General features: G+C 51.6%; 2 protein-coding genes and 1 long non-coding RNA gene across 3 annotated transcripts in view; 1 reads left to right on the forward strand and 2 right to left on the reverse strand.

Annotated features, from left to right (window-relative positions):
- Window positions 1-289, reverse strand: part of LOC115247692 (uncharacterized) — a 668-nt gene extending 379 nt beyond the window's left edge. The window contains exon 1 of the long non-coding RNA XR_003886787.1: window positions 147-289. This is a non-coding gene — a long non-coding RNA (uncharacterized lncRNA). The remainder of the gene's footprint in view (window positions 1-146) is intronic.
- The window catches only part of npc1l1 (NPC1-like 1), a 10035-nt gene extending 4917 nt beyond the window's left edge, over window positions 1-5118 (forward strand). The window contains exons 7-21 of the mRNA XM_011618567.2: window positions 1-96; window positions 177-305; window positions 701-883; window positions 957-1071; window positions 1203-1468; window positions 1544-1633; window positions 1707-1897; window positions 2951-3078; window positions 3154-3283; window positions 3360-3415; window positions 3612-3762; window positions 3840-4071; window positions 4222-4335; window positions 4403-4565; window positions 4641-5118. The exon at window positions 1-96 is cut by the window's left edge and continues 77 nt beyond it. Coding sequence (XP_011616869.1) covers window positions 1-96; window positions 177-305; window positions 701-883; window positions 957-1071; window positions 1203-1468; window positions 1544-1633; window positions 1707-1897; window positions 2951-3078; window positions 3154-3283; window positions 3360-3415; window positions 3612-3762; window positions 3840-4071; window positions 4222-4335; window positions 4403-4565; window positions 4641-4849 — 2253 coding nt within the window. The 3' untranslated portion in view covers window positions 4850-5118. The remainder of the gene's footprint in view (window positions 97-176; window positions 306-700; window positions 884-956; window positions 1072-1202; window positions 1469-1543; window positions 1634-1706; window positions 1898-2950; window positions 3079-3153; window positions 3284-3359; window positions 3416-3611; window positions 3763-3839; window positions 4072-4221; window positions 4336-4402; window positions 4566-4640) is intronic.
- A 367-nt stretch (window positions 5119-5485) lies between these two features.
- On the reverse strand, window positions 5486-23144 carry LOC101061533 (rapamycin-insensitive companion of mTOR). Its single transcript, XM_011618558.2, has 37 exons — window positions 23034-23144; window positions 22867-22914; window positions 21773-21870; window positions 20974-21038; window positions 20610-20741; window positions 20398-20461; window positions 20085-20211; window positions 16470-16639; window positions 16321-16388; window positions 16103-16170; window positions 15925-16007; window positions 15654-15741; window positions 15392-15482; window positions 15245-15311; window positions 15064-15144; window positions 14872-14972; window positions 14629-14794; window positions 14349-14450; window positions 14197-14243; window positions 13972-14107; window positions 13679-13878; window positions 13478-13604; window positions 11942-12106; window positions 11486-11562; window positions 11335-11413; window positions 11152-11261; window positions 10936-11023; window positions 10766-10858; window positions 10578-10684; window positions 9943-10172; window positions 8728-9814; window positions 8023-8282; window positions 7742-7948; window positions 7441-7593; window positions 7051-7174; window positions 6826-6964; window positions 5486-6753 (listed from the first exon to the last, which is right to left on the reverse strand). Exons 1-37 carry the CDS (start codon window positions 23080-23082, stop codon window positions 6673-6675), a joined length of 5178 nt encoding a protein of 1725 aa, XP_011616860.2. The 5' UTR covers window positions 23083-23144; the 3' UTR covers window positions 5486-6672.
- Window positions 23145-23545: the final 401 nt, after the last annotated feature.

Raw genomic sequence — 23545 nt, forward strand, 5'->3', positions numbered from 1 at the left:
AAGGTGGCCATGCAGTGGGAGACGGAGTTCCTAAAGATTGTCCAGGAGTACCAGAGAAATACCTCGAACAGCTTCACCTTCGCATACATGGCCGAGGTGCGTCCTCCTGTTTGATGGAATCGGGTTTAAGAGGCACATTTGCTCACCCTCGATGTCCTTTCTTGTCTGTCCCGCAGAGGTCTTTGGAGGACGAGATAAATCGGACGACCGCAGAGGATATTCCCATTTTCATGATCAGCTACGCTGTCATCTTTGTGTACATCGCCGTGGCGCTGGGAGAGTACACTTCCTGGAGACGCATTCTGGTCAGAAATGATTGTTGTTATTAGATCAGACCTAATGAACTCTTCTCCTACCGCTGTTCCGTTGACTGAAAACCATTAAAGCCACTGGGAGCGCTGTGAGCACATGCTGGGTGGATCACACCAGATCCCTTCCTGCCCCCTTCAAAGACAACAACACACGCAGCCATACATGTGACTTTAAATGATAAAGCTCAACATAAAGAGAAAAAGAAATAATGTATAAAGAAAGCTGATTAGCAGCGCTTATCTCCTGCGCGATAAGGAGGAATTGCAGTAGTAACGCTGTGTCAACTAAATAGTCGTTATCACGTGTGTTTATTGGCCAATAAAACCTACAGCGCACAAGACACGAGAGCCAGAAATGATTCAGCATTTTCACCGTCTGTCTGCCACAGGTGGACTCCAAGTTTCTGGTAGGACTGGGTGGGATCCTGGTGGTCGGCTGTGCCGTGGTGGCCTCAATGGGCTTCTATTCCTGGATCGGAATCCCATCCTCACTCATCATTCTCCAGGTTGTGCCTTTCTTGGTGCTGGCAGTCGGAGCTGACAACATCTTCATCTTTGTTCTGGAGTACCAGGTGGGCTCTGGGATGCCGAATTCGGACCTCACTCATAATTGCTGATGGTTAACACTCCGTTTTTTCCCTGCAGAGAGATGTGCGAAGGCCCGGAGAGAAGAGAGAGGAGCAGATCGGACGCGTCCTCGGAACTGTGGCTCCCAGCATGCTGCTGTGCAGCCTCTCGGAGTCGATCTGCTTCTTTCTTGGTAGGAACTTTTGTGTTGCTGTTGTGTGGCGATTCCCGCCAAGGTTGCTACGCTACAAACAACAACGCCTTCCCCAAATTCTGGTCCGAAAGAGGGACAAAAGTTAAAGTGTGTTTGTGGTGTTGTCCAAGGTGCCCTGTCCACCATGCCAGCAGTCAAGTCCTTCGCCCTGTACGCCGCCTTGGCTATTCTTCTGGATTTTGTGCTCCAGATGACGGCCTTCGTAGCGCTGCTCTCCCTCGACTGCAGGCGCCAGGACAGCAACCGCTGCGAGCTGCTGTCCTGCATTAAAGTGTCGACGCCGCGTCTCAACAAACCAAACGAGGGCGTCCTGATGCCGTTCATGAGGAAGTACTACGCCCCTGCCCTCCTGAACCGCTACAGCAGGATCCTGGTGGTAAAGATCCGGCGATGTGAGCATCCGCGGCTGCGTTTATGTGTTTTAAATTCACTCTGTCTGTGTTCTCTTCAGATGTTTGTTTTCATCTTCATGCTCTGCGCATCCATATTCCTCCTGTTTCACGTGAAAGTGGGTCTGGATCAAGAGTTGGCCATGCCTCAGGTCAGTCCCAGCGAAGGTGGATCCCTGTATTCTGGTGTCACCGTCACTAAACCAGCACCTCTTTCTACTACAGGACTCCTATATGCTCAAGTACTTTGAGTACTTGTACAAGTACTTCAAGGTCGGCGCGCCTGTTTATTTCGTAACAACTAAAGGCTTCGACTTCTCCTCCGTGAATGGCATGAATGCTGTCTGCTCCAGTGTGGGCTGCGACCCCTACTCCCTCACCCAGAAGATCCAGTATGCCACAGACTACTCCCAACTGTGAGTTCTCACCTCACTGCTTGTTCAGCTGCGTTGCGCAACTTTTACCTTCCACAGTGATGGAGGGCTTTTGCGCCTTTGTCCTTCACGTCATTGTTTTTCTTTGAAAGGTCCTTGAACCTGTGTTATCTCAATCTAACCTCAACCCCAACCTCTGACACACCAGGTATCATCCCTTCAGATCAGATAAAGATAAATGGTGTTACGGGCAGGATAGCAGGTTAACGGTGCCACCGATGGTACCGACCGCAGAGAGGAACCACTCACGTTTCTCGACTAAAGCTACACTCTCTATGCTCGGGGTCCTTGTCTTGCTCAAGAGCCCTGGGACAACAACCTCCCCGCTATGGGACATGCCTGAACCACCTCCCCAGGAAGGCGTCCAGGGGCGTGGCTCTTTCCTTACCACAACGGTCCAGTAGACCAAGCACATAACTGCCCAGGCTGTACTGATCCGCCTGTTTAACGCTCCATCTTTCCCTCACTCCTGATCAAGACACTAAGATACTTGAACTCCTCCACTTGAGGAGGACCTCTTCCCTAACCTGGAGGGGGTAAGCGACCCCCTCTGGTCAAGGATCATGGCCCTAGTCTGTTAGGGATAAAGAGCTGGTTCAGGGTTCCACGACCAGGATGAAAACCGCATCGTTCCTCCAGAATATAGGGTTCAACTGTCAGGCGAATTCTCCTCTCCAGTACCCTGGTTTAAACCTTCCTGGGAAGCCTGAGAAGTGTGATCCCCCTGTAGCTGGAACACACTTTCTGGTCACCGTTTTCAAAAAGAGGTAGCACCCCCCCGGTCTGCCTCTCCCCTGCCGCCATGGGATGCTGCAGAGGCATGTCAACCAAGATAGCCCCACATGGTCCAGAGGCTTGAGTGGGGGTATCTACTTCTATAAATCAAAGGCCTAATTCTATATTTGGGCCGCTCATTCCTTTGATGTTCTGACACATTTATGTTTAAAGCACCAGGACTTTCATTGATATAGTTGTTTTTTTAGACAACAAAAATTGACGTCACACCTCAAACTGGTAAATTTGTCTGATGTATAGATCCTATATTGGCATTCCGTCCAACTCCTGGGTGGACGATTTCATCGACTGGCTCAACCCTGCATCAAGATGTTGTCGTCTCTACACCACTGGTCAAAACTTTGGAAAGTTCTGTCCAGCAAGTGAACGTGAGAAGCTCTACCACACACACACACACACACACACACACAGCCTTATTTATGAGCAGCCTCTCTCTGTCCCAGCGGCCACCAAATGTCTGCTCAAGTGTATGAATCCCTCACTGGACGGCGTTCTCAGGCCCAGTGTGTCACAGTTCAACCGCTACCTCACAGACTTCCTGGGTAACCGTCCGGACCTGCAGTGCCCCAAAGGGTGTGTATCACCAGCGTCCCTCCAGATGAAGCTCTCGCTCTGGCTGATGTGAAATGCTAACGTTTGGTTTCAACAGAGGTCTCGGGGCCTACGACAAAGCTGTGGTCAGGGATGAGAACGGAGAAATTATAGGTGAGTTTGTCAAAGCCAGGAGCTCAGCAGGTCAAAATACAGGTGATTCACGTGGCTCGGCCACGAAGGTTAACGCGGTGCCGGCGACCACCGGGCTAATCCTCCAGTTTGAGAACACACTGGATCACCATGAATAGAAAGCAGACGGTGTCCCGCTGAGCTGCACATTGACCCAGATTTCCCAATTGTCCCCCAGCCTCGCGGTTCATGGCCTACCACACCCCTTTGACCAACTCGCAGGAGTTCACCAGGGCGCTGCTGAAGGCCAGAGAGCTGGCCCACAACATCACTCTGGGCATGAGGCAAATTCCTGGCACCGACCCGCAGTTTGAAGTGTTTCCATACACGTATGTGTCCTTTCCCAGCTCAGCCAGTTTAGCTGTCGTTAGCCTGACGCCCGTATTAAGGGTGTTTCTCTCGGCAGAGTCACAAACGTGTTCTACGAGCAGTACCTGACCATCGTACCAGAGGGGCTCTTCATCGTCTCTCTCTGCCTGCTGCCCACGTTTGTGGTGTGCTGCCTGCTGCTGGGCTTAGACCTGCGCTCGGGTCTCCTCAACCTGCTGACCATCGTCATGATCACCGTGGACACGGTGGGGGTCATGACCCTGTGGGGCATCGATTATAACGCCGTCGCCCTCATCAACCTGGTCACAGTAAGAGCCTGCTGAGATACACTCCACAGCAACACATCACAATGACGGACACACCCGTGGCGTCCTCGTCCTCGTCCCCGAGCCCGGTGGACGCCGCGGTGGTCGCACAGGTGAGCAGAAACAGCCTTGTGTTCTGCCCCTCTGCCGCAGGCGGTGGGCATCTCTGTGGAGTTCGTGTCCCACATGACGAGATCCTTCGCGCTGAGCGTCCAGCCGTCGCACGTGGAGCGAGCCAAAGAAGCGACGGCCAAAATGGGCAGCGCGGTACGTGCACTCACAGAGCCACGCCCCTTCGACGGGCCGCGGCGCGACTGACGTCCGTTTGCTGCAGGTGTTCGCTGGCGTCGCTATGACCAACCTACCAGGCATCCTCGTGTTGGCATTTGCCAAAGCGCAGCTCATCCAGATCTTCTTCTTCCGGCTGAACCTGGTCATCACACTTTTGGGGCTCGTGCACGGACTCGTCTTCCTCCCCGTGCTGCTCAGTTACTTTGGTGAGTACTTCACAGGTCAGTCCAGCCGTACTCAGGAGCTTCTGCTAACCCTGACCTCCCTCCTCGCCCCCCCAGGTCCTGGCGTGAATAAGGCGGTTCTGCTCCGGCTGCAGCAGGAGGATCTTAGGACCACTAAGCAGCTGGAGATGGGACCCGAATCAAACCCAGGACACCAGAACTGGGGCTTTGAAGAGGACGAGAAGAAACCGGAAGGAAAGCCGACGGCCAGCGAGGCCGAAGACAGGCGGTCCCAGTCAAAACAAGAGATGGTCAATTATTTCTAAACCCGCCCGGGACAAACCTGGACACACAGCAGCACACGTGTGTATGGAGGCGTTAATTCCAGCACTTACAAGATGGGACGGACGGAGGACGGCAACACACCCACGTGCGACGGGACGACGCCTTTTGATCTTTTTCTGCTCAGGAAATGGACTTATTTTGTATGTGTGAATATTTCACATTCCTACTGTTGATATACTCATTTAAGGTGCACACACACACACACACACACACACACACACACACACACACACACACACTCCAGCATTAACTGAATGGGTTTACATGTTGTATAATGTGGAATTAGAATATTGTTCAAGTTATTTAAACATTTAGCCTCATCGGGTTCCTGCAGAGATCCTTCACTCCAGATTACGGACCAAAACCGTTTGTGCAATATCTTATCAACACTTAATCTCACACGCGCGCACGTCCAGATGTGTGTGTGTGTGCGCTGCTTTGTTCTTCAGCCACACACTCATTGACCATTTAAATCTTAATAAGGTTCTGGAGAAATCTCTAATATTTATGAAAGATGTGTCAGACAGGCATGAATAATGGACGTTATAGATAAATCGTGGGTTCTATTGACTGGAGGAGCTAATTTGTTTGTTCCAGATTAAATGAAACGTTGCTCATTTCGGGTATTTCAACTGTTGTTTTATTAACAATGCTTCCCTTTGACAGGACTGTATGTTTCATTAGGTCGGCAATGCCCCAAAAACATACTGTACACATTATACAAGGGAAACCACCACTGAGGGCAAAACGGGGGTGAGTGGGGGGGGGCAAAACAAAACCTGTTAAATTATAATACAGCCTTGAGGAAAAATATAAATAAATTTCTTCTCTGGTCGAGCTCACTCTATGGTACAGACAAGTAATAAATAGATCTGGTCTGACATCACTCAGCTGATCTATCAATCATCTCTCTCATGAGTTCATTTGTGTAGCAGCATCAGAGCAAACCCCGTTTCCATGGAAACCTTCTACAACTCCCTTCGTCATCAGACCACCCGCTCCTCCTCCTCCTCCTCCTCCTCATGTGGAAACACATCCGGGATAATTATATTCCTATCGTGTAATGGCAGCATGAAATGGCAACATTTTTGTCATTTAAACTAAAGAACTACAAGCAGGAAGGACATTTAGCTGATGTTACGACTCTGCCATGCTTGCAGCACATGCAGTGGTTCTGGAGGTAAGAAGGCAGAAGGTGGGGGGTGGGGGTTATGCTGGAGTAGATCTGAAGCTTCATCCGCCCACCTGAAGCGGACTCGTGATGGAACATGTGAAGAACAACACTTAAGATCTGAACGCCAGCAGAAGGTGGCAGCGACTAGCCTTAAAGTCATGCTGTGGTCCTGGCGGGCAGGTAGAAAATACAATACTGAGCGATGTCTGATTGTCTGAGACAGATTGATTGAAATAGAAAAGTAATTGGCTGTCTGTGCTGACGAGAGGCTACAGGTTGTGAGGAGCGGAGAAGCATCCGAGCGGGTCGGCGGGACCCTGTAGTGTTTTCATAAAGAGAGGGAGCGTCATCAACACACAAAGCAGGACCCCGGGATCCATCCCAACCAGGCTGAAAGCAGGGTTTGGGGAAACCTTAGTCTCAGACAGCATCAGGCAAACCAGGTTAAAGGTGTCTTTACACACAGGAGAGTCCCAGAACTCTCACACACGTTGGCTAGAAGGAAGGTGGTGGCATCGGCCTCCTCCGCTCCGAGCGTCCTTCCAGCCACATCTGGGGGGGTTCTTCAGCCTCGTCGCTTGTCGAGCAGCAGGGTGGGGGTGGGGGGGGGGTGCTCACCAGGGAGGATCATCAGGATTCTGCAGGAGGGTCCAGGTTCTCCTCAACGGGTTTTGGCAGTTTTTTCAGGATCGCCTCTGCCTCCTCGTACATCTGAGGACCAGCAGGAAATGAGGTGAAACAGGTTAAAGACAAGCAGGGGGGGGGGGGTGTCTGGGGCCTTACGGGCATGAACTGAACATCCTGGAACAGCTCCTGGATGAAGCGTCTCGACGTCAAGCGAAAGGTGCAGTGAGCCAAAAGGTTAGAGACCTCAGAGTACAAGCAGATGTCATCGAAGGCGTGAGAGAACTTCTCCTTTATCCTGGAGAGGAAACGCAACTTTCAGCACGCGGCACAAATCGGACGCGAGGACAACGCGAGGACACGCGAGGACACGGGGAACGTTACGTCAGCAGTCCCGTCTCGTGGCCTTTGGTCCCCACGGAGGAGCTGAGGTTGACGATGAGGCGGAGAACCTCTTTCCTCAGCAGGACTCTGGGGGCAGGGCCGTCGTCCGCGATGGCCTTCACACCTGGAGGACGGCAGCAGACCTTCAACACTCGCCCCTCAACATGGATCTTTATCATTTAAGCCCGTTCACAGCACCGGACTCTGGGCCGGACACGCCCTTATTTCAGGAAACAGTCAGATTAGCGTGAAAACGCTAATGTTAGCGCTCAGAACGACGAATGTGGTCTTAACGCTGCTGCTAAAGTGTGCCTGACACCCGCCCCCCCCCCATTAAAAGGTGTTTGGAAATAACGGAAGCTGGTTCTGGGCCGGTTCTGCCGGTCTCACCCATCACAATGACGTCGGGCGTCGGGGTCCCACACACGGACCCTTGAGAGACGGCGGCGTCGCTGCAGCCGGACACTCCGGAGAACTTGGACTGGGGCATGACCTCCAGACGGTGGCCGCTCGGCCCCCCCCACGACTGGAAGTTGACATAGTCTGCAGGTGAGACACAGGTCACGGTCACTTCCCTTCACCTCTGACCCGGACGGTGACAGATGTCACGTGATGTCAGTGCCGTTTCTGTCCTTGTACATGTGAACGTGTGTGTGTGTGTGTGTGTGTGTGTGAGATGCTCACAGCTCACCTGTCTCCGCGTGTGTGCTGTTAACCTGTGGCTGTGTGGGGTACCCCAGCACACTGGCTCCTACGCAGTAGAGGCAGTTTTCATCGGTGTGGTCCTGCAGGCCCGTCTCCTCCTCGCCCACCATGTGGGCGTGGCTGTCGCCCCGGCCCGAGGTGAGCTCGGAGATGCTAAACTGCTGCTTCAACGCCGGAAGAGCCGGACGATCACCTGCGCACGCACAGGAATAACCAGAAATGGGGCCTTAGGATCCTCCCTCCCCGCCTTCCTTCATCCAAACTCACCGTCTCCATCCCCAAACAGGAAGCGCTTCCTTTCCTCTGACGGGGGGCTTATCCTCTGCTGGAAGTAAGCCGCGTCTCTGATGTGGAAAATATCGTTGATGTCCATGGGAAGCGCGAGGCCGATGTAGTCGTTGGTGCTCCCGTAGGTGGCGCTGGACACCATGGAGCGGACCGAGGAGCAACGGTGCAGGGTGCTTTGGTTGATGGGACTGAGGAGCTCCTCTTTGTCCAGAGAGGCAAAGCTCAAGGCCTTCAGGAACCTGGGGAGGGTGAGAGGAGAGGCGTGTGAGAGGATCCGAGGCGAGAGACTGGGACAAAAAAGGGGAAAAGAATGGACACAAAGACGGAGAGAATTAGTGAGAGCAGCGTGAGGAGGAAGCTGGGAATCTCATCGGGCTAGCTGAGGCATCAAGGACACACTGCTCTGGACGCTACTAGAAGCTACGTGTCTATGGAGGAGGACACAGTGTAGGTCCACCCACCGCGGTACAAGTGTTCTGGACAGTCTGCGGTATGGAGTAAACCCACTGGGTTCTGGACAAGTACCCCTCCTTTCCCGTGTCCTGACAGACACAGCAGAAGGCGCACAAAAGATTCTCACACCTCTGATGACCAGCGTCATCACACAAGCAGCATTACGCCGCTAGAACGTTAGCGCTTCCGCGCGCCACGGCGAGTCCGAGGACGACTGGTACCGGCGCCTACCTGCGAGGCGTTAGCCTGGAGTCCAGGCTGCCCGTCTTCATGGTGATGGTGTCCGTGAACAGCACGTCTTTGGCCGGCGAGGCCAGGGCGTCGCTGTGGGACAGGGACGGGTGGATGCGCTGCTGCTGCAGCCTCTTCAGCGTAGCGTAGCCTAGCGCGTCCCGGGGGCTGGTGTACATGAAGCTGCAGTCCGCCAGGCTTTTAATGGTGGTCACGGAGGGGGACTTGAGGGACTGGGCCCGGCGGGGCAACGTGTGCGAGGACCCGGGCGGTACCAGAGACACAGTGGACGACTTGGACGGGGGCATGTGGTTGAGCTGGGGGCTGAGGGAGGACAGCGTGGTCACAGTTTTGGCCGACACCACCGTGTTTAAGCTCACGCAGTCAGAGGAGTCTGGTTCGGTGTCGGGGTGCTCCGGGTTCCCAACCGTCTCCCTGGAGGGGCTGGAGCTCATGGAGCTGATGCCGCTGGTTGTGGTGTCCGTGTTAAAACTCTGACTGCGGCTTTTGAACTGGGAGCCCCCGCCTCCCCCGGCCCCCAAGTTGGCGCCGCTGGAGGAGCCGCCGTCTCCGGCCAGACGCTCTCGGCTGGCTTGCTCCCTTTCCCGGATTGGGTGTTCCAAGACGCCGTGTCCCCCCAGACTACTCAGTCCCAGGCCAGAGCCCCCTACCCGGGCCAACCGGCCATCCACCAAGTGCTCCTCGGAGCCCCCCCTGTTCCCAACAAAGGAAGTCTCCAGGCTGACCGTGGGACTCTTGGGCATCCCTCTGCCGTTGAATACAGAGGTGAAGATGTCCCCCTGGGTGGGGCTGTAGATGGAGGGCTCCGTCACCGTCCTGTTCCGTCTCATGCTGCCCATCAGTTCATTCGGTGTCCACGAACCCGAGGGGGTTTTCGGATCGCTGGTGGAGCGCAGCTTCTTGCTGGGGAGGGACAAGGAGTTGAGGAAGCGCGCGCGGACAAAGCGCGTGGAGGCCAGGATCGTTAAGGGGCTCCGGTCCTTGACCGGTTTGGAGTGTAGGCAGAAGGAGGGCTCGTCCGACGGGTCCAGAACATCGTACTTGTCATCATCCAGGATGTACATGTCTGAGAGCACAAAAGAGTGAATGATGACATTTTCAACATCAGACCTGCTAACTGCTGGAAGCTAGCGGCTCCATCATTCAATCGGGCGCACGCACCTCCTCGCTCCTTCTATAAATGGAGCAACTTACTCGGCTGAGACTCGCTCTCGCTGTTGTGGCGCGAGCTGGTGGACTCGGAGTTGAGGCTGAGAGTGCTGGGCACCGAGGACAACTCTGAGGTCAGCTGCGTGTCCACCTCTTCGGGAGTGACGGGCCACAGCGTCCTGTGACTGTGCCTGACGGCGTCCCAGCCGTACTGCTTCAGGACCTCGCAACCCTGCCTGGTCTTGGAGATCACACCCAGCACATAGGTGCACGTCCTGCAACGACAGAGCGCCGCGCGTTTACACACCAACGCATATTTTCATCAGGGAAGCAAATCGGAACCAAACTAAGAAGAAGAACTAAGATGTCGGCTGTTTTCATTCAATTCACAGTGATAATATTGTGTTGCCTATTTACAGTTATTGTTTACGCGTCGCTGAAAAAGGCTGAATTATCAGCGTGCACGTGGAACACCCCCAATAAGGGGGGTGGGTCTGATGAGTACGGGGGCATTGGCATCCACAAATCAAGCGGTGGGACGGTGGCAGGGGGGCATCGGTGGTAAAACGAGCTGCGCCCCCTGGTGGTGGCAGCGTGATTCTCCATCATTGTGTTGAAGCCCTCTGGTCAGTCTAGGTGCGTGTTTATCAGTGGGTGCGCACGTGTAACATGAGCCTCACCCTCGTACGGAGAGCACCTCACAGTGTTGAGCCAAAGCCAAGATGTCAGGGATGACATTCTCCTCCTGCAGGAGATTCAAACCCCAGTTCGAAGAACCAATGTTTCCCTGAGAGGAAAAGAAAGAAACACCCATTGAAAGAAGTCACGTATCCACAACTGAGTGGCGTGAATAAGCTGCGATACTGACGAGAGCCCAGAGAGCAGCCTTCAGCTGTTTGATGCCCTCCCAGGTGTCCAGCATCGGGGAGCGGACTGTGTAGCTAAGGTCAGGGACGATGCTCTGCAAAAAAAGAACCACAGGAGGTTGATTTGTGCCTGCAGGCGCGACGAACGCCAGAAATAAGAGGAATCCATTACATGAGCCTCGAGTAGATGACAGCCCGTCTTATCGTGGACAAGCTGAGCATACAAGTGCACAGGGAGATAAACATTTGGTCTTTGTAACCTGGGGACAAACACAGACAAAGTTATTGATGAGTGCAGTAAAGGAGGGGAGACTCTGCCACCATCACACAGCTCCTGTTACTGTTGAGCTACACCCCCCCCCCGTGACCACGGCCTCGCCAGCCTCACCTTTGGTTGCTGCGCCGTACGTAGTTATCGCCATCAACGGGTTTACGGTAGGTCGTTAGTGCTTCGTTGAGCTGCTCCTCTATCAGATCCACATACTTCAAGTTGTATTCCTGCAGAATAAAGATGAACTATTAATATCATGAATTTAGCTTATTTATGTTTGAAATATGCACGTGGACGTACCTTGTGCCACTTCTCCATCTGTTTGCTGACGTATCCCCTCTCATTGAGGTAAGAGAACCCTTTAGGGATGGACAAGAACCTAGAGGGCAGAGGATAAAGTACAATGGGAACGTCCTGTTGAACAGCAAACATTAGGTCCGACAGCACACACCTGAGGAGGAGGAGGAGGCCCTTGTCTCCCAGGTGGGACAGAGCAGGCTTAAGCTGGATCAGTGCATGAAGGTTGGCCTGTGTGGAGCAGATGTGAAGGTCTGACATCAAGAGTATCAAACAGTGGATCATGAGGGTGTTACGCAACACGACCTATTCAAACAACATGATGGTGTTTATTGAATGTCCTGCTGTCTTCAGGTCTTTTGTGAGGACACGAGTACTTAAGGTGAGGAGGCTTTATGTGGGGAGCACATTCCATGCACGGGGCAGATTATTGACCAATCAAAATAAGAAATAAGCGTAAAGCTGGAAAAGCAGAGGCCGTTTTAGCCACTGGGAAATGCTAATTATTTAAAACCAAATTATTGGAGAACAACAACAACCCGATAACGCTGTATTTAATCCCTAAATCTGTCACCGTTGCAGCCAATACTTTTGTAGTGTGTGTTTTCACCTTGTCTTCACAGGCCTCATCCAGGATGTCCAAGGCCTCCATGGAAACGGCCTTATTGTGATCGTGCAGCTGTGTGACCAACAGCTCCATGCCCCAACTGCTGAAGAACTCCACGCTGGCCCGCAGCAGCACACGCAGGTGTTTGGTGGCGTACAACCGGCAAGGCTGCTCGGTCAGACAAAGGGATAGGCGTTAGGACAGGGGGGTGGGGGGTGGGGGGGGGCGTTGTGACCTCAGATCTCTGTGTGTGTCTGGCTGAAACGCTCCAGAGGGGAAACACCCACAATAGCACACTACTGTACGTTTGTATTCAAAGGCAGAACTCATTAATGGCTCAATTATTAAGACAGACTGAGGGGGAACTAATGAACAAGACTGTGCCCAGCACCAGAGTCATACAATGGGATGGATCAACGCAGCTTCGGCTTCACTAGCAGCAGATTGGGCCTCACGATGTACGGGAGGTCTGTTGGGTGTTTAAAGGAGAGCAAGGGGAAAAGAACAAGAGCAAGAGTCCAGGAGAGACTAAGAGCAGAGTTTAAAAGCAAGAATCCTGCCCCTCGTTGCGCAAGCTAATGTGCAAGAAGAGCGCGTGACGTGTTGCGTTCATAACGTGATGCCAATGCAGGAGCTCTAGGGTACAGCCGCAATATCCATCATGTTGTGCTCTGGGACACGTTGGACACATGATATGCACGTGTGACTCCTCTGGGTCAATACGCCAAAAGGAGTATTATCATCTTACATGGCTGCAGTTCTGCCGGAGCAATCGAGGGTAAATGTACAGTGGGACCTCTACTTATGAAATTAATTGGTTCCGGAAGTTGTTTTGTAACCTGAAAATTACGTAAGTAGAGACGCGTTTTCCATGTTAATGCCCTAATCCGTTCCAAGCCCCCAAAAATTCGGACATAATTTTTTTTATAAATCCTAAAAATGCATCAAAACATGTAACAAATACATGTTACAATTAGATTAGCGCACAATAAATGTAGGGATTCAGTGCAAGGCTTCTCCAGGAACAAAATGAACTTTATTACAGGCTAATCTTACATTAGCCGTCATTACTAGCAACGTACGTTAACACTTTTGGTAACACCGCCATCTAATGGACAAACATCCGAACACCCACAATAAATAAAAGTGAAACGAAGGCGACGCTGGGATACACACAAACCTGTACAGATTGACGTCCCTCCTAGCCAATGGGATGACAGGAAGATGCTAGGCGATAGCCAATGGCAGAGCAGCTACAAGAAAGTTTGTGTTCACTAAACGCCGCGTAGCGTATTTTTGCCTTTGGTATCCTGAAATTTCTTTCGTAACAAGAGGAAATATTTTCCCGTTGAGACGCTTCGTAACCTGAAAACTCCGCATGTAGAGGCGTTCGTAAGTAGAGGTCCCACTGTATTTAGATTTGAGTGGTATATGACCATTTCTAGTTCAGAACACGGTGTTGGCAGATATTTGCGTTTCCTCATTGTTACAACAGGCGGCGCTGCACCGTCAAGCTAGAAAAACGGGTGGCTGACTTACATCAGTAGCAGCAGTGAGGATCTTGGAAAGGATCACTCTGGCGAGCCCGTCCCTGCTATAGTCCAGTGTGGCTACAACAAGTTTAAGCACAGCGTCCTGGTTCTTCAGAGCGCACAGATTGAGCAGGCTGCAGAGAGAAAAAGGTGGGTTAAACCTAAATGAATGCATCAGCCCGACAGCATTTTGCTCCTGGTCCCTCACCACTGAAATAGGCCACATTTCTCCAGCATTTTCACCCCCTGCGGGTGTGCAGACAGTGTCCCTAAGAAGAGGAAGTAGTGTTGGCTGAGCGTGGTGAGCAGGCCGTTGCTCTGCAGGCACCGTTCAGGCTTCTGTCCCGAAGACAAGGACAGCCATGACACCATGTCCCGCACCAGCTCCTCCAGGTATCCCTGCCCATCCTAACGCAGAGCAAAGAGGAAGCCAAGAGAATGAGCAAAGGGGGGATTTCTGAATCACAATGGAGAAAGTCCATCTTTTATTTTTGTTCTGACCTCGTCTGAGTCCATGAGGAACTCCACAAACTGGCAGCCAACCACAGTGAGCTGCCTGGCCTTGGCGTGGTCCAGGGCCAGAGCTGCATACAACTTACTGCTGGGCTTATAAAAGTACAAGAGCCTCCGCACAAACCTGCACACACGGACAGCAAGAACGGGTCAGAACCAACAGCGTGCTGGTGAAGCGCACCGAGACGGGGAAACGCCATCGAGGATTCTTACTTGTGCATTTGCTCGTCTTTGTTGTTCTTCAGATTTACATTTGGCCACTGGGAAAGAACAAAACCCCAGTTTCAGACATAGCTACAAAGAGCAATGGTGTGTGTGTGTGTGTGTGTGTGTGTGTGTGGGGGGGGTCTGTGAACAGGTCTGACCTTGAGGATGGTGGCTATAAGCAGCCAGTTCCACTCCAGGTTCTGCTTGTGGTTTAAAATATGACTGTCTCTCAGGTTCATCATCAGTGCTTCTTCTGTGTCCTAAAGGGAAACAAAGACGGAAAAACTTTATAATTATTTCAACATGCAGTTTTTTGTCTACTTGGTCCCTCTGAAGCATAGAAGTGAACTTACTAGTTAAAGTCACATGTAGCATCATTTAAAAGAGGCTAGGTTACATTAATGAAGGCTAATGAAGTGCGCGGCGAGCGCCAGCTACCTTAATAACGTAGATGTCTCTGTGGGAGCGGGAGTGAGACTCTCGGCGACTGTGTGAAGACAAAGACTTGCGAATAATGTGGTCCAGGTAGAGGCTGCATGGCTTCAGACCTCTCTTCTTCTTCTCGTGGAATCGCTTCAGATTGTTTACCGCCGCGCTGGCCCGACTGCAAGAAGACCGTTGATTAATTAATCAGCACACTCGGGTAGAGCTGAACACCAGGTAGAGTTTTAGAGCACTCACAGCCGCCTCTCCTGCGGGATGTCAAAGGAAGCTGCCATGTTGATGAGGGTGGGGAGGCAGTGGAGGTGGTGACTGTGGGAATGAGGAAGAATGGTGTTTGCCTGAAGAGAAGGTGAGAAGAACGCAGTCAGGAACGCCGATATTTCTGATTAGTGCACAAACATGCAGGGCAACAGGAGGGTTGCTTATTACCATGTGCAGAAGCTCTCCGAGAAGGATGGTGGCCCTGATACCGAGCTGGTCGTCATTACTGGTAATCACTTCAACAAGACCCTTCGGTGAAACAGGAAATTCCCAAATGGGCGATGCGGAGTTAAAACGCGCCGCGTTTGTCAACGTCAGCATGAACGTTAAATCACTGAGAGATTACTACCTCCAACAGGCTGCTGTTAATGAAGGCGGAGAGAACAAATGCCAGGTAGTTGTCCATCAGATCCGGCCTAAAGGGGACAAGAGCAGAGATATTCCTTACTCACATTTATTCCTCACTTTTATTCCATTTCATTGACGCCGTCCGCACCTGGAGCGGGCCCGATGAGGGAGGACAACTTTGGCCTCTGCAGCAACAAACCCATCGGACAGTCTCCAGGTGTCCTGGAATCTGGCGTGATCTACCAAGCGGATCAGATTAGGATCAGAACAACATTCCCAATAATCTCTTTGATCATCCCGGGTTGTTTTAATATAGAATCGGGCAGATTTCTGCTCAACGCTGGCAGTTAGGGCCAAGATCAAATGCATCTAGTGCTTAATCATGGTAGACATCCCAGAATAGCACTCACCGACACTCAGGAGGGCTTCTGTGAAGTCTTCAGTTATAATGGGAACAGGGAGCCTGAATATGTCATATAAAACTTCCAGCAGGCCTTTCTGCAGGGAAAATGAGATGAAATCAGCTCCAGCTTTTGTGTTAATTTAGACACGTTTTAAAAGTGGCAAAGATCAAAGCCCATTTCACGATGAGCTTCAGGGAGAAGCTCCGTGTTCAGCGCTTTGATAAACTGCAGCATTGTCAGGAGCAACAACGAGAGCCTTGTTAGCTTGTTTACTCACCCTAACCTCCATATTTGGAATGCTAAGTAAGCCAATTAGAGACTGGATTCCAGAATTCCCTGCCTTGCATAGGTGGATAATTCCTGTGGAGAGACCCAGACCCAGTTAAATGATATTGAGCGGGAAACAACGTAGAAAGAAAGTAAATGTTGTGTTGGTGCAGAGTGAAGCTGCTCACCGGACCAGGAGCGAAAGGCCGCTACTATGGCCATCCGACTGGACAACATGCGGGATTCTCTGTCCTCCCTGTCAACACAACAGCACACTGACTCAACTCCATACACACAGGGGCCCAGTGTAGTTCAGTGGAGCAGTGTAATCGGACAACAACAACAACGTGGCATCATCCACACAAACACACCACCTTTCTACCCCTCAACGTCCCAGTTAACTCACTTGACTTGTCCTTCAGCCATGTCTGCATTGTGGCGGTAGTGGAAATCAGTGAAGGGTGCAAGGATTTGCTAGATCAAAGACACAAAGCACACGTTAGTACAGGGAAAACAGCGGGGTTCAGGCCCAGGCCTGTGCATGTGGGCTCGTACCTCCAGCTCGATGTCAACGCGCACGTACTGGCGCGTGCGCGGGTGATTGAGCAAATGGAGCACGGTTGTGATCAGCGCTTCGTTGATGCGGCTCAGCTGACAGTCGATCACGCTCTTCAAGATGGTGCTGAGGCCTCCGCGCTTGGCCACCACCTCCGGGTTCTTCAGAGCTGCACACACACATAAGGTCAGCACACGCCTCATACCGGCGTCAGCAAACGCTCCTGCTGCGCTGCCTCGCCGCCCTTCAGGAACGTACCGCACGTCCTCTCCCTCAAAAAGAGCCCGACCACCTGATCTTTGAGCGTCGGTGTACTAATGTGAGCGTGGCACCGGATATAAAGGATATGTATGACAATAAAGGAATGCAGGTCTCTCCTGTATCATGGAGCACACCTCCCACCCTCTACACCAGGCTGTGGGGGCCTAGAGCAGTAACACAGTCACATCCACTTCCACACTCTCAGACTCTTGAATTCTGCCATGGCAGCAAACATTTTCACACCATTTTCACTGATGTTGTAGCTGCGCTCTTTAAGGTCTTCTTATATTCCATCATTCTATAGATATGCATATTCATATCTGCTCTAAATCCACTTCTCCAGCAGAATAACCCCCCTAACCGGGTGAGGCTGCGTATATACATTTACCGTAGGTGTGCCAATCGATTAGCAGCACACCTACGCGTAAGGATCCCCTAAAATGGCACCGGTCAAGCAAGACGCGTATGAATGAGGCTTACTTTAAACTGCAGGGCATCGAATATCCGACTGAAAATGGCAATGGAGCAATCTTAGTGTTTTCGCTTTATGAGGAGGCGGCATCTCTCCATACGCGCGAGGACAACTGTTGTGCAGCGGCTGCCCGCGGATTACCTAACCCTAACCCTAACCAGGAGAGGGTGGCCATCTTCCCTATCCCTAACCCTAACCAGGAGAGGGCGGCCATCTTCCCTAACCCTAACCCTAACCCTAACCAGGAGAGGGTGGCCATCTTCCCTAACCCTAACCCTAACCCTAACCAGGAGAGGGTGGCCATCTTCCCTAACCCTAACCCTAACCAGGAGAGGGTGGCCATCTTCCCTAACCCTAACCCTAACCAGGAGAGGGTGGCCATCTTCCCTAACCCTAACCCTAACCAGGAGAGGGTGGCCATCTTCCCTAACCCTAACCCTAACCAGGAGAGGGTGGCCATCTTCCCTAACCCTAACCAGGAGAGGGGAGCCATCTTCCCTAACCCTAACCCTAACCAGGAGAGGGTGGCCATCTTCCCTAACCCTAACCAGGAGAGGGTGGCCATCTTCCCTAACCCTAACCAGGAGAGGGTGGCCATCTTCCCTAACCCTAACCAGGAGAGGGCGGCAATCTTCCCTAACCCTAACCCTAACCAGGAGAGGGTGGCCATCTTCCCTAACCCTAACCAGGAGAGGGTGGCCATCTTCCCTAACCCTAACCAGGAGAGGGTGGTCATCTTCCCTAACCCTAACCAGGAGAGGGCAGCCATCTTCCCTAACCCTAACCAGGAGAGGGCGGCAATCTTCCCTAACCCTAACCCTAACCAGGAGAGGGTGGCCATCTTCCCTAATCCTAACCCTAACCAGGAGAGGGTGGCCATCTTCCCTAACCCTAACCAGGAGAGGGTGGCCATCTTCCCTAACCCTAACCCTAACCAGGAGAGGGTGGTCATCTTCCCTAACCCTAACCCTAACCAGGAGAGGGCGGCCATCTTCCCTAACCCTAACCCTAACCAGGAGAGGGTGGCCATCTTCCCTAACCCTAACCCTAACCAGGAGAGGGTGGTCATCTTCCCTAACCCTAACCAGGAGAGGGTGGCCATCTTCCCTAACCCTAACCAGGAGAGGGTGGTCATCTTCCCTAACCCTAACCAGGAGAGGGTGGCCATCTTCCCTAACCCTAACCCTAACCAGGAGAGGGCGGCCATCTTCCCTAACCCTAACCCTAACCAGGAGAGAGCGGCAATCTTCCCTAACCCTAACCCTAACTAGGAGAGGGCGGCCATCTTCCCTAACCCTAACCCTAACCCTAACCAGGAGAGGGTGGCCATCTTCCCTAACCCTAACCCTAACCAGGAGAGGGTGGCCATCTTCCCTAACCCTAACCCTAACCAGGAGAGGGCGGCCATCTTCCCTAACCCTAACCCTAACCAGGAGAGGGTGGCCATCTTCCCTAACCCTAACCCTAACCAGGAGAGGGCGGCCATCTTCCCTAACCCTAACCCTAACCAGGAGAGGGTGGCCATCTTCCCTAACCCTAACCCTAACCAGGAGAGGGCGGCCATCTTCCCTAACCCTAACCAGGAGAGGGTGGCCATCTTCCCTAACCCTAACCCTAACCAGGAGAGGGCGGCCATCTTCCCTAACCCTAACCCTAACCAGGAGAGGGTGGCCATCTTCCCTAACCCTAACCCTAACCAGGAGAGGGTGGCCATCTTCCCTAACCCTAACCCTAACCAGGAGAGGGTGGCCATCTTCCCTAACCCTAACCCTAACCAGGAGAGGGCGGCCATCTTCCCTAACCCTAACCCTAACCAGGAGAGGACGGCCATCTTCCCTAACCCTAACCCTAACCAGGAGAGGGCGGCCATCTTCCCTAACCCTAACCCTAACCAGGAGAGGGTGGCCATCTTCCCTAACCCTAACCCTAACCAGGAGAGGGTGGCCATCTTCCCTAACCCTAACCCTAACCAGGAGAGGGTGGCCATCTTCCCTAACCCTAACCCTAACCAGGAGAGGGTGGCCATCTTCCCTAACCCTAACCCTAACCAGGAGAGGGCGGCCATCTTCCCTAACCCTAACCCTAACCAGGAGAGGGCGGCCATCTTCCCTAACCCTAACCCTAACCAGGAGAGGACGGCCATCTTCCCTAACCCTAACCCTAACCAGGAGAGGGTGGCCATCTTCCCTAACCCTAACCAGGAGAGGACGGCCATCTGCAGCCACATCACCAACATGGATGAGATCCCTCTGACTTTTGACATCCCTTTGACCCACAAAGTGGAGAAAAAGGGACCGGCACGGTGGCGATACGCACAACGGGGCACGAGAAGTCGTCGTTCACCATGGTTCTCGGCTGCCACGGAAACGGACAGAGTGCTGGATGACAGAAGGCGAACACTCCTTCACAAAGACTATGAGGCAGCGGCGGGCAGGTTATGCCACCATATGTGGGTGGATTGTAGACGCATGGGCTATGATACCGTCTTCATGCATTGGAAGAGCTTTCACAAAATCAACGCTGAACCGGAACCGGTCGGTGAGTCCGATTCAGATGATTAAGAAGAGGAATTCGGGATGTTGGACATTGAAATAGTGCATCTGTTTAATTCAGATACAGAAGATGAAAACTTTGATGGTTTTGTGGCAGAAGAATGAATATTTTGTTCAATAAATGTGTCGAAACCCACTGTTTTACTTCCATTGTCATTTTTTACTGTATGTTTCAGCATGCGCCTAATAATACGGAGCGCCTTATGTATGTTTTAAATACAGAAATACCACCCATAACTGAGACTGCGCATTTTAATACAGTGCGCCTTATGGTCGTGAAAATACGGTATGTTTGTTGCGTTGCGTTTGTGTGGTGTTCAGACACTCACCGAGCTCACATATGATGGCGATGGCTGCCCGGACCATTCGGTCTCTCTCCTGGAGTCCATCGGTGCCCACAGCGATGAGAGAGTTAGCAACAGAGGTCGGGAACAGCGTTGCATTGACAGTAATAATCTTGGAGGGGTTGTGGAGAAGGAGAACACCATTCAGAACAAGAAACAGGAAGCCAGAGTGTAAGTAGCCGCTTGTCCCTAGAGCTCTACAGTCTGGCATGCAAACGTGTGCACGCCATCCCCACACTGGCACCTATGCTAACTCAACCAGCTTTCTGGGGACATTTTTAAACGACTGAATTCTCACCTTTCGGACTAGTCTCAGGGCCTGAGTCCTCTCCCCTTCGTTGCTTTGCTGGATGTCAATACATCTAAAAAAAAAGGAGGCAAAATGATCTTTTCCTGTTAAACGTCACCAACAGGCGAGAAGAAACTTTCTATAGGTTCTGGAAAAAAAGATTTAGGAAGCAAGATGTCTTCCCTCAGACCAGTTAGCACCTGCTGAGGGTTGGAACTCACCTGGCTATCAAATAGTCCACCTGCAGCCTGAGGACCTTCTGCAGCACCGCTGTGTCTCTAATAAGGTAGCGGAGCGACCGCAACCCTGCAGCTCGAACCTCTTTAGCCTCATTTAAAAGTGCTAATCGGAGACTGAAAGTTTAGGGGGAAAAAAAGGCAAAGTTACACGTGATGAGAGATGTTTTTACATGAAGAGCAAGAAAAGATTGGCGTGTCTTCCAACTGCCTGTTTCCGATGTGCTTTCATCACATCATTTACCAGGTATATTTGGGTCGAAGAGGATTGGTTGAGGGTGGAAAACAAACAGAAATACTAATCCACAACAGAATTAACATCAGTAATTAACAGCTGTTCACTACTTACCAAATGATGATTTCTTCATATGTAAACCCAATGTTTTCCACGCGGTGGCTGACGCTGCAGAGCAGCTACAACACAGACAAATTGAACGATATTTTAGTCACCCATGGGTGCAGCCTGACCCCCATCATGGAGACCGAGGGGAGATCGTTGCCACTCTTATAGAGAACCCGAGGCCTCGGCAGCAGGCCTGGGTCAAAGGTCAGCCTGCTGCATCGGCTACACGCCCACCCACGGAGAAACACATCCAGGCCGCAAAGTCGGAGCCACGAAAAGGTCACGCCACCAACCCCATCACAGAACATCTGTTTTCCTCTTTGACAACAATAAGAATTAAAAATGCGCCCATCACACCCACCCCCCACCTTTAAATGGGACAGGTAAAACATGTCCCCTCTCAACACCAGCCATGCGTTTAGAGGGGAGCGCACGTTGGCAGTGATCATTATACTATCGTGTTTCCACTGCTTGAGCGGGAGGAAAATGAGGGAAAGAGTCTCTCATTAGAAATCTCAGGTTTCAAAGTCCGAACACTCCCATTGATGTGTAATTTGTCAGGGGGCTTCTGCATCCTGCGCGCTCCTGCTACAGTTACTGTCAGCGCCACCGTGACGGGCACAGCGACGCTTGTTTGCAGAAAGAAGAAGAAGCTGATGATGAGGCTGAAACAGAGAAGGAGCCCAGCTCGCCACGCCTGGAACACATTATGTTCTACCACCTCTTATTATTAGCTTTGGAAAAAATAGTTCCCTTTTGTAAAGACAACCATCACATAGAACCAAAGCGTCACCACCTTCATTACCTTTATGAAGTTGTTCAGGTGCCCCAATTTGCGCATATTGCTGACACCGTGTGGTTTTGCCACATTCTGAAGGATTTCACGGAGATTTTCTGACGGCTCTGCAGGAGACAGCAAAGAAAACACAATGTAACAGACGACCATTAAGCCATATTGCCATAACATCAGTCAATGGGCCATATTTAATATGTTGCAGGAAGGAAGTTGACTTAACAGGTCAAACTATTTCCATGTGTACAGTAAAAACAAGGCCACGAAAAGCAAAAGTTGAAAAGCAATCACTTCCAGTCACATTCAAGTTTCTTCGCCGTCGTGTTCATCGCTAAGGTCAGACAGACCTTTGAAAGAAGGTTAGCAGTTGGTGTCTCCTCATGCAGAAACACGCTTCACACACATGCCAGACGCTTCACAGAACAATTCTGCTGCCTAGATCTTCAACATGCTGGAAACACGCGTGCACACAGCCATTCAACCTCGATCCAACCTCTTTATATATTCTGCAAATTCATTTTCATTTGATGAGCCGGATTAGCCTTTGGCCGTAAACGTTCCTTTGCTATGGAATTCACCTCTGTGGATGCAATAAGCGGGTGTCTGAACCCCCAACGAAAAGGGGCTGTGGAAGAAGACCCGGTCCATCCGAACACATGAGGGGGACGCAGCCCTGACCGAGCCTGCCCTGCGTGCTCGATGCTGACCAGACCTCCCCCCGGGAACACCTTCCAAAGTCCATTTCTCATGCAACCAACGGCGTGCGTGACTAGAACTTTCAAGATTTGTGCTTTGCTAAAGACGGGTGCAGCCAGCTCCCAACCACCAAAATAACGCCGCGTCGCCACGGCTGGTTAGCCGCGGCAGCTAGCTAACACTACCCCAGCTAGTTAGTTAGCTTGCGCCTGCCAGTTACCGTGATATCACAAACAATGTTATTGGGCGAAAATGGATCGAAAACATGGTGGAAATGACAAGGGTCGTGGTAGAAAAGCAGCGCCGACCAACAGGAAGTTGACTTCTGGAAGCTACCGCTGGTAGAAAGGCTCCACATCCATTTTGAACAATAATCGCTTTCAGGGTGATGTGAAGAAGCCTCTGCTTACCTCTGGTCAGATCCAGCGGTACGTTCTCTTCCCCGCTGTCATTCCGACCTGCCACACACAGCACACATGATGAGGGGCCGTACCGGGGTTATTCCGTGCCGGACCGACTTTATTTATGAAGCGCAGCGCTCATAGAGTTATTTCGGAATCGAGTTTTACAGGCTTACCTCGCATCCGAAGACTCCGGATAGGACGGCCGCGTATGTTGGCCGCCATGTTTCCAGGAACAACACAACACCGGAAACATCGTGACTTCTCGCGAGAGTAGAGGGGCGCTGCAGGCCCACGGAGCGGGATGGGATCCTCTTCTGGATCCTCGTCTCGATCCTCCTCTGGATCCTCTGGATCAATCTCTGTTGCAGCTCCACAAGGAAAGAAAAGGCTGCTGTCGCTTCCTCCGGACGAGGGAACAGCATTTAATTCCCTTCTGATCAAAGAGAGCGATTCAAACACACAGATGACTTTCCAACAGCTTTGCACTCACTTTGTTTCAAACCTAAAAACATGATTAATTTTATATTATATTATTTATTTATTTGCGCGTGTTGATCGCAGCTATAAAGAGTTCATATTACAATAAAAATGTAAAGACATAACAGTGGAATATTGTCACAACACAACGATCAATTATCATCCATTTTAAATAACTGAGGTAAATAGAATTTTACTGATGTTTTAC

Source organism: Takifugu rubripes, chromosome 21, assembly GCF_901000725.2.
Source record: "Takifugu rubripes chromosome 21, fTakRub1.2, whole genome shotgun sequence".
Lineage (NCBI taxonomy): Eukaryota > Metazoa > Chordata > Actinopteri > Tetraodontiformes > Tetraodontidae > Takifugu > Takifugu rubripes.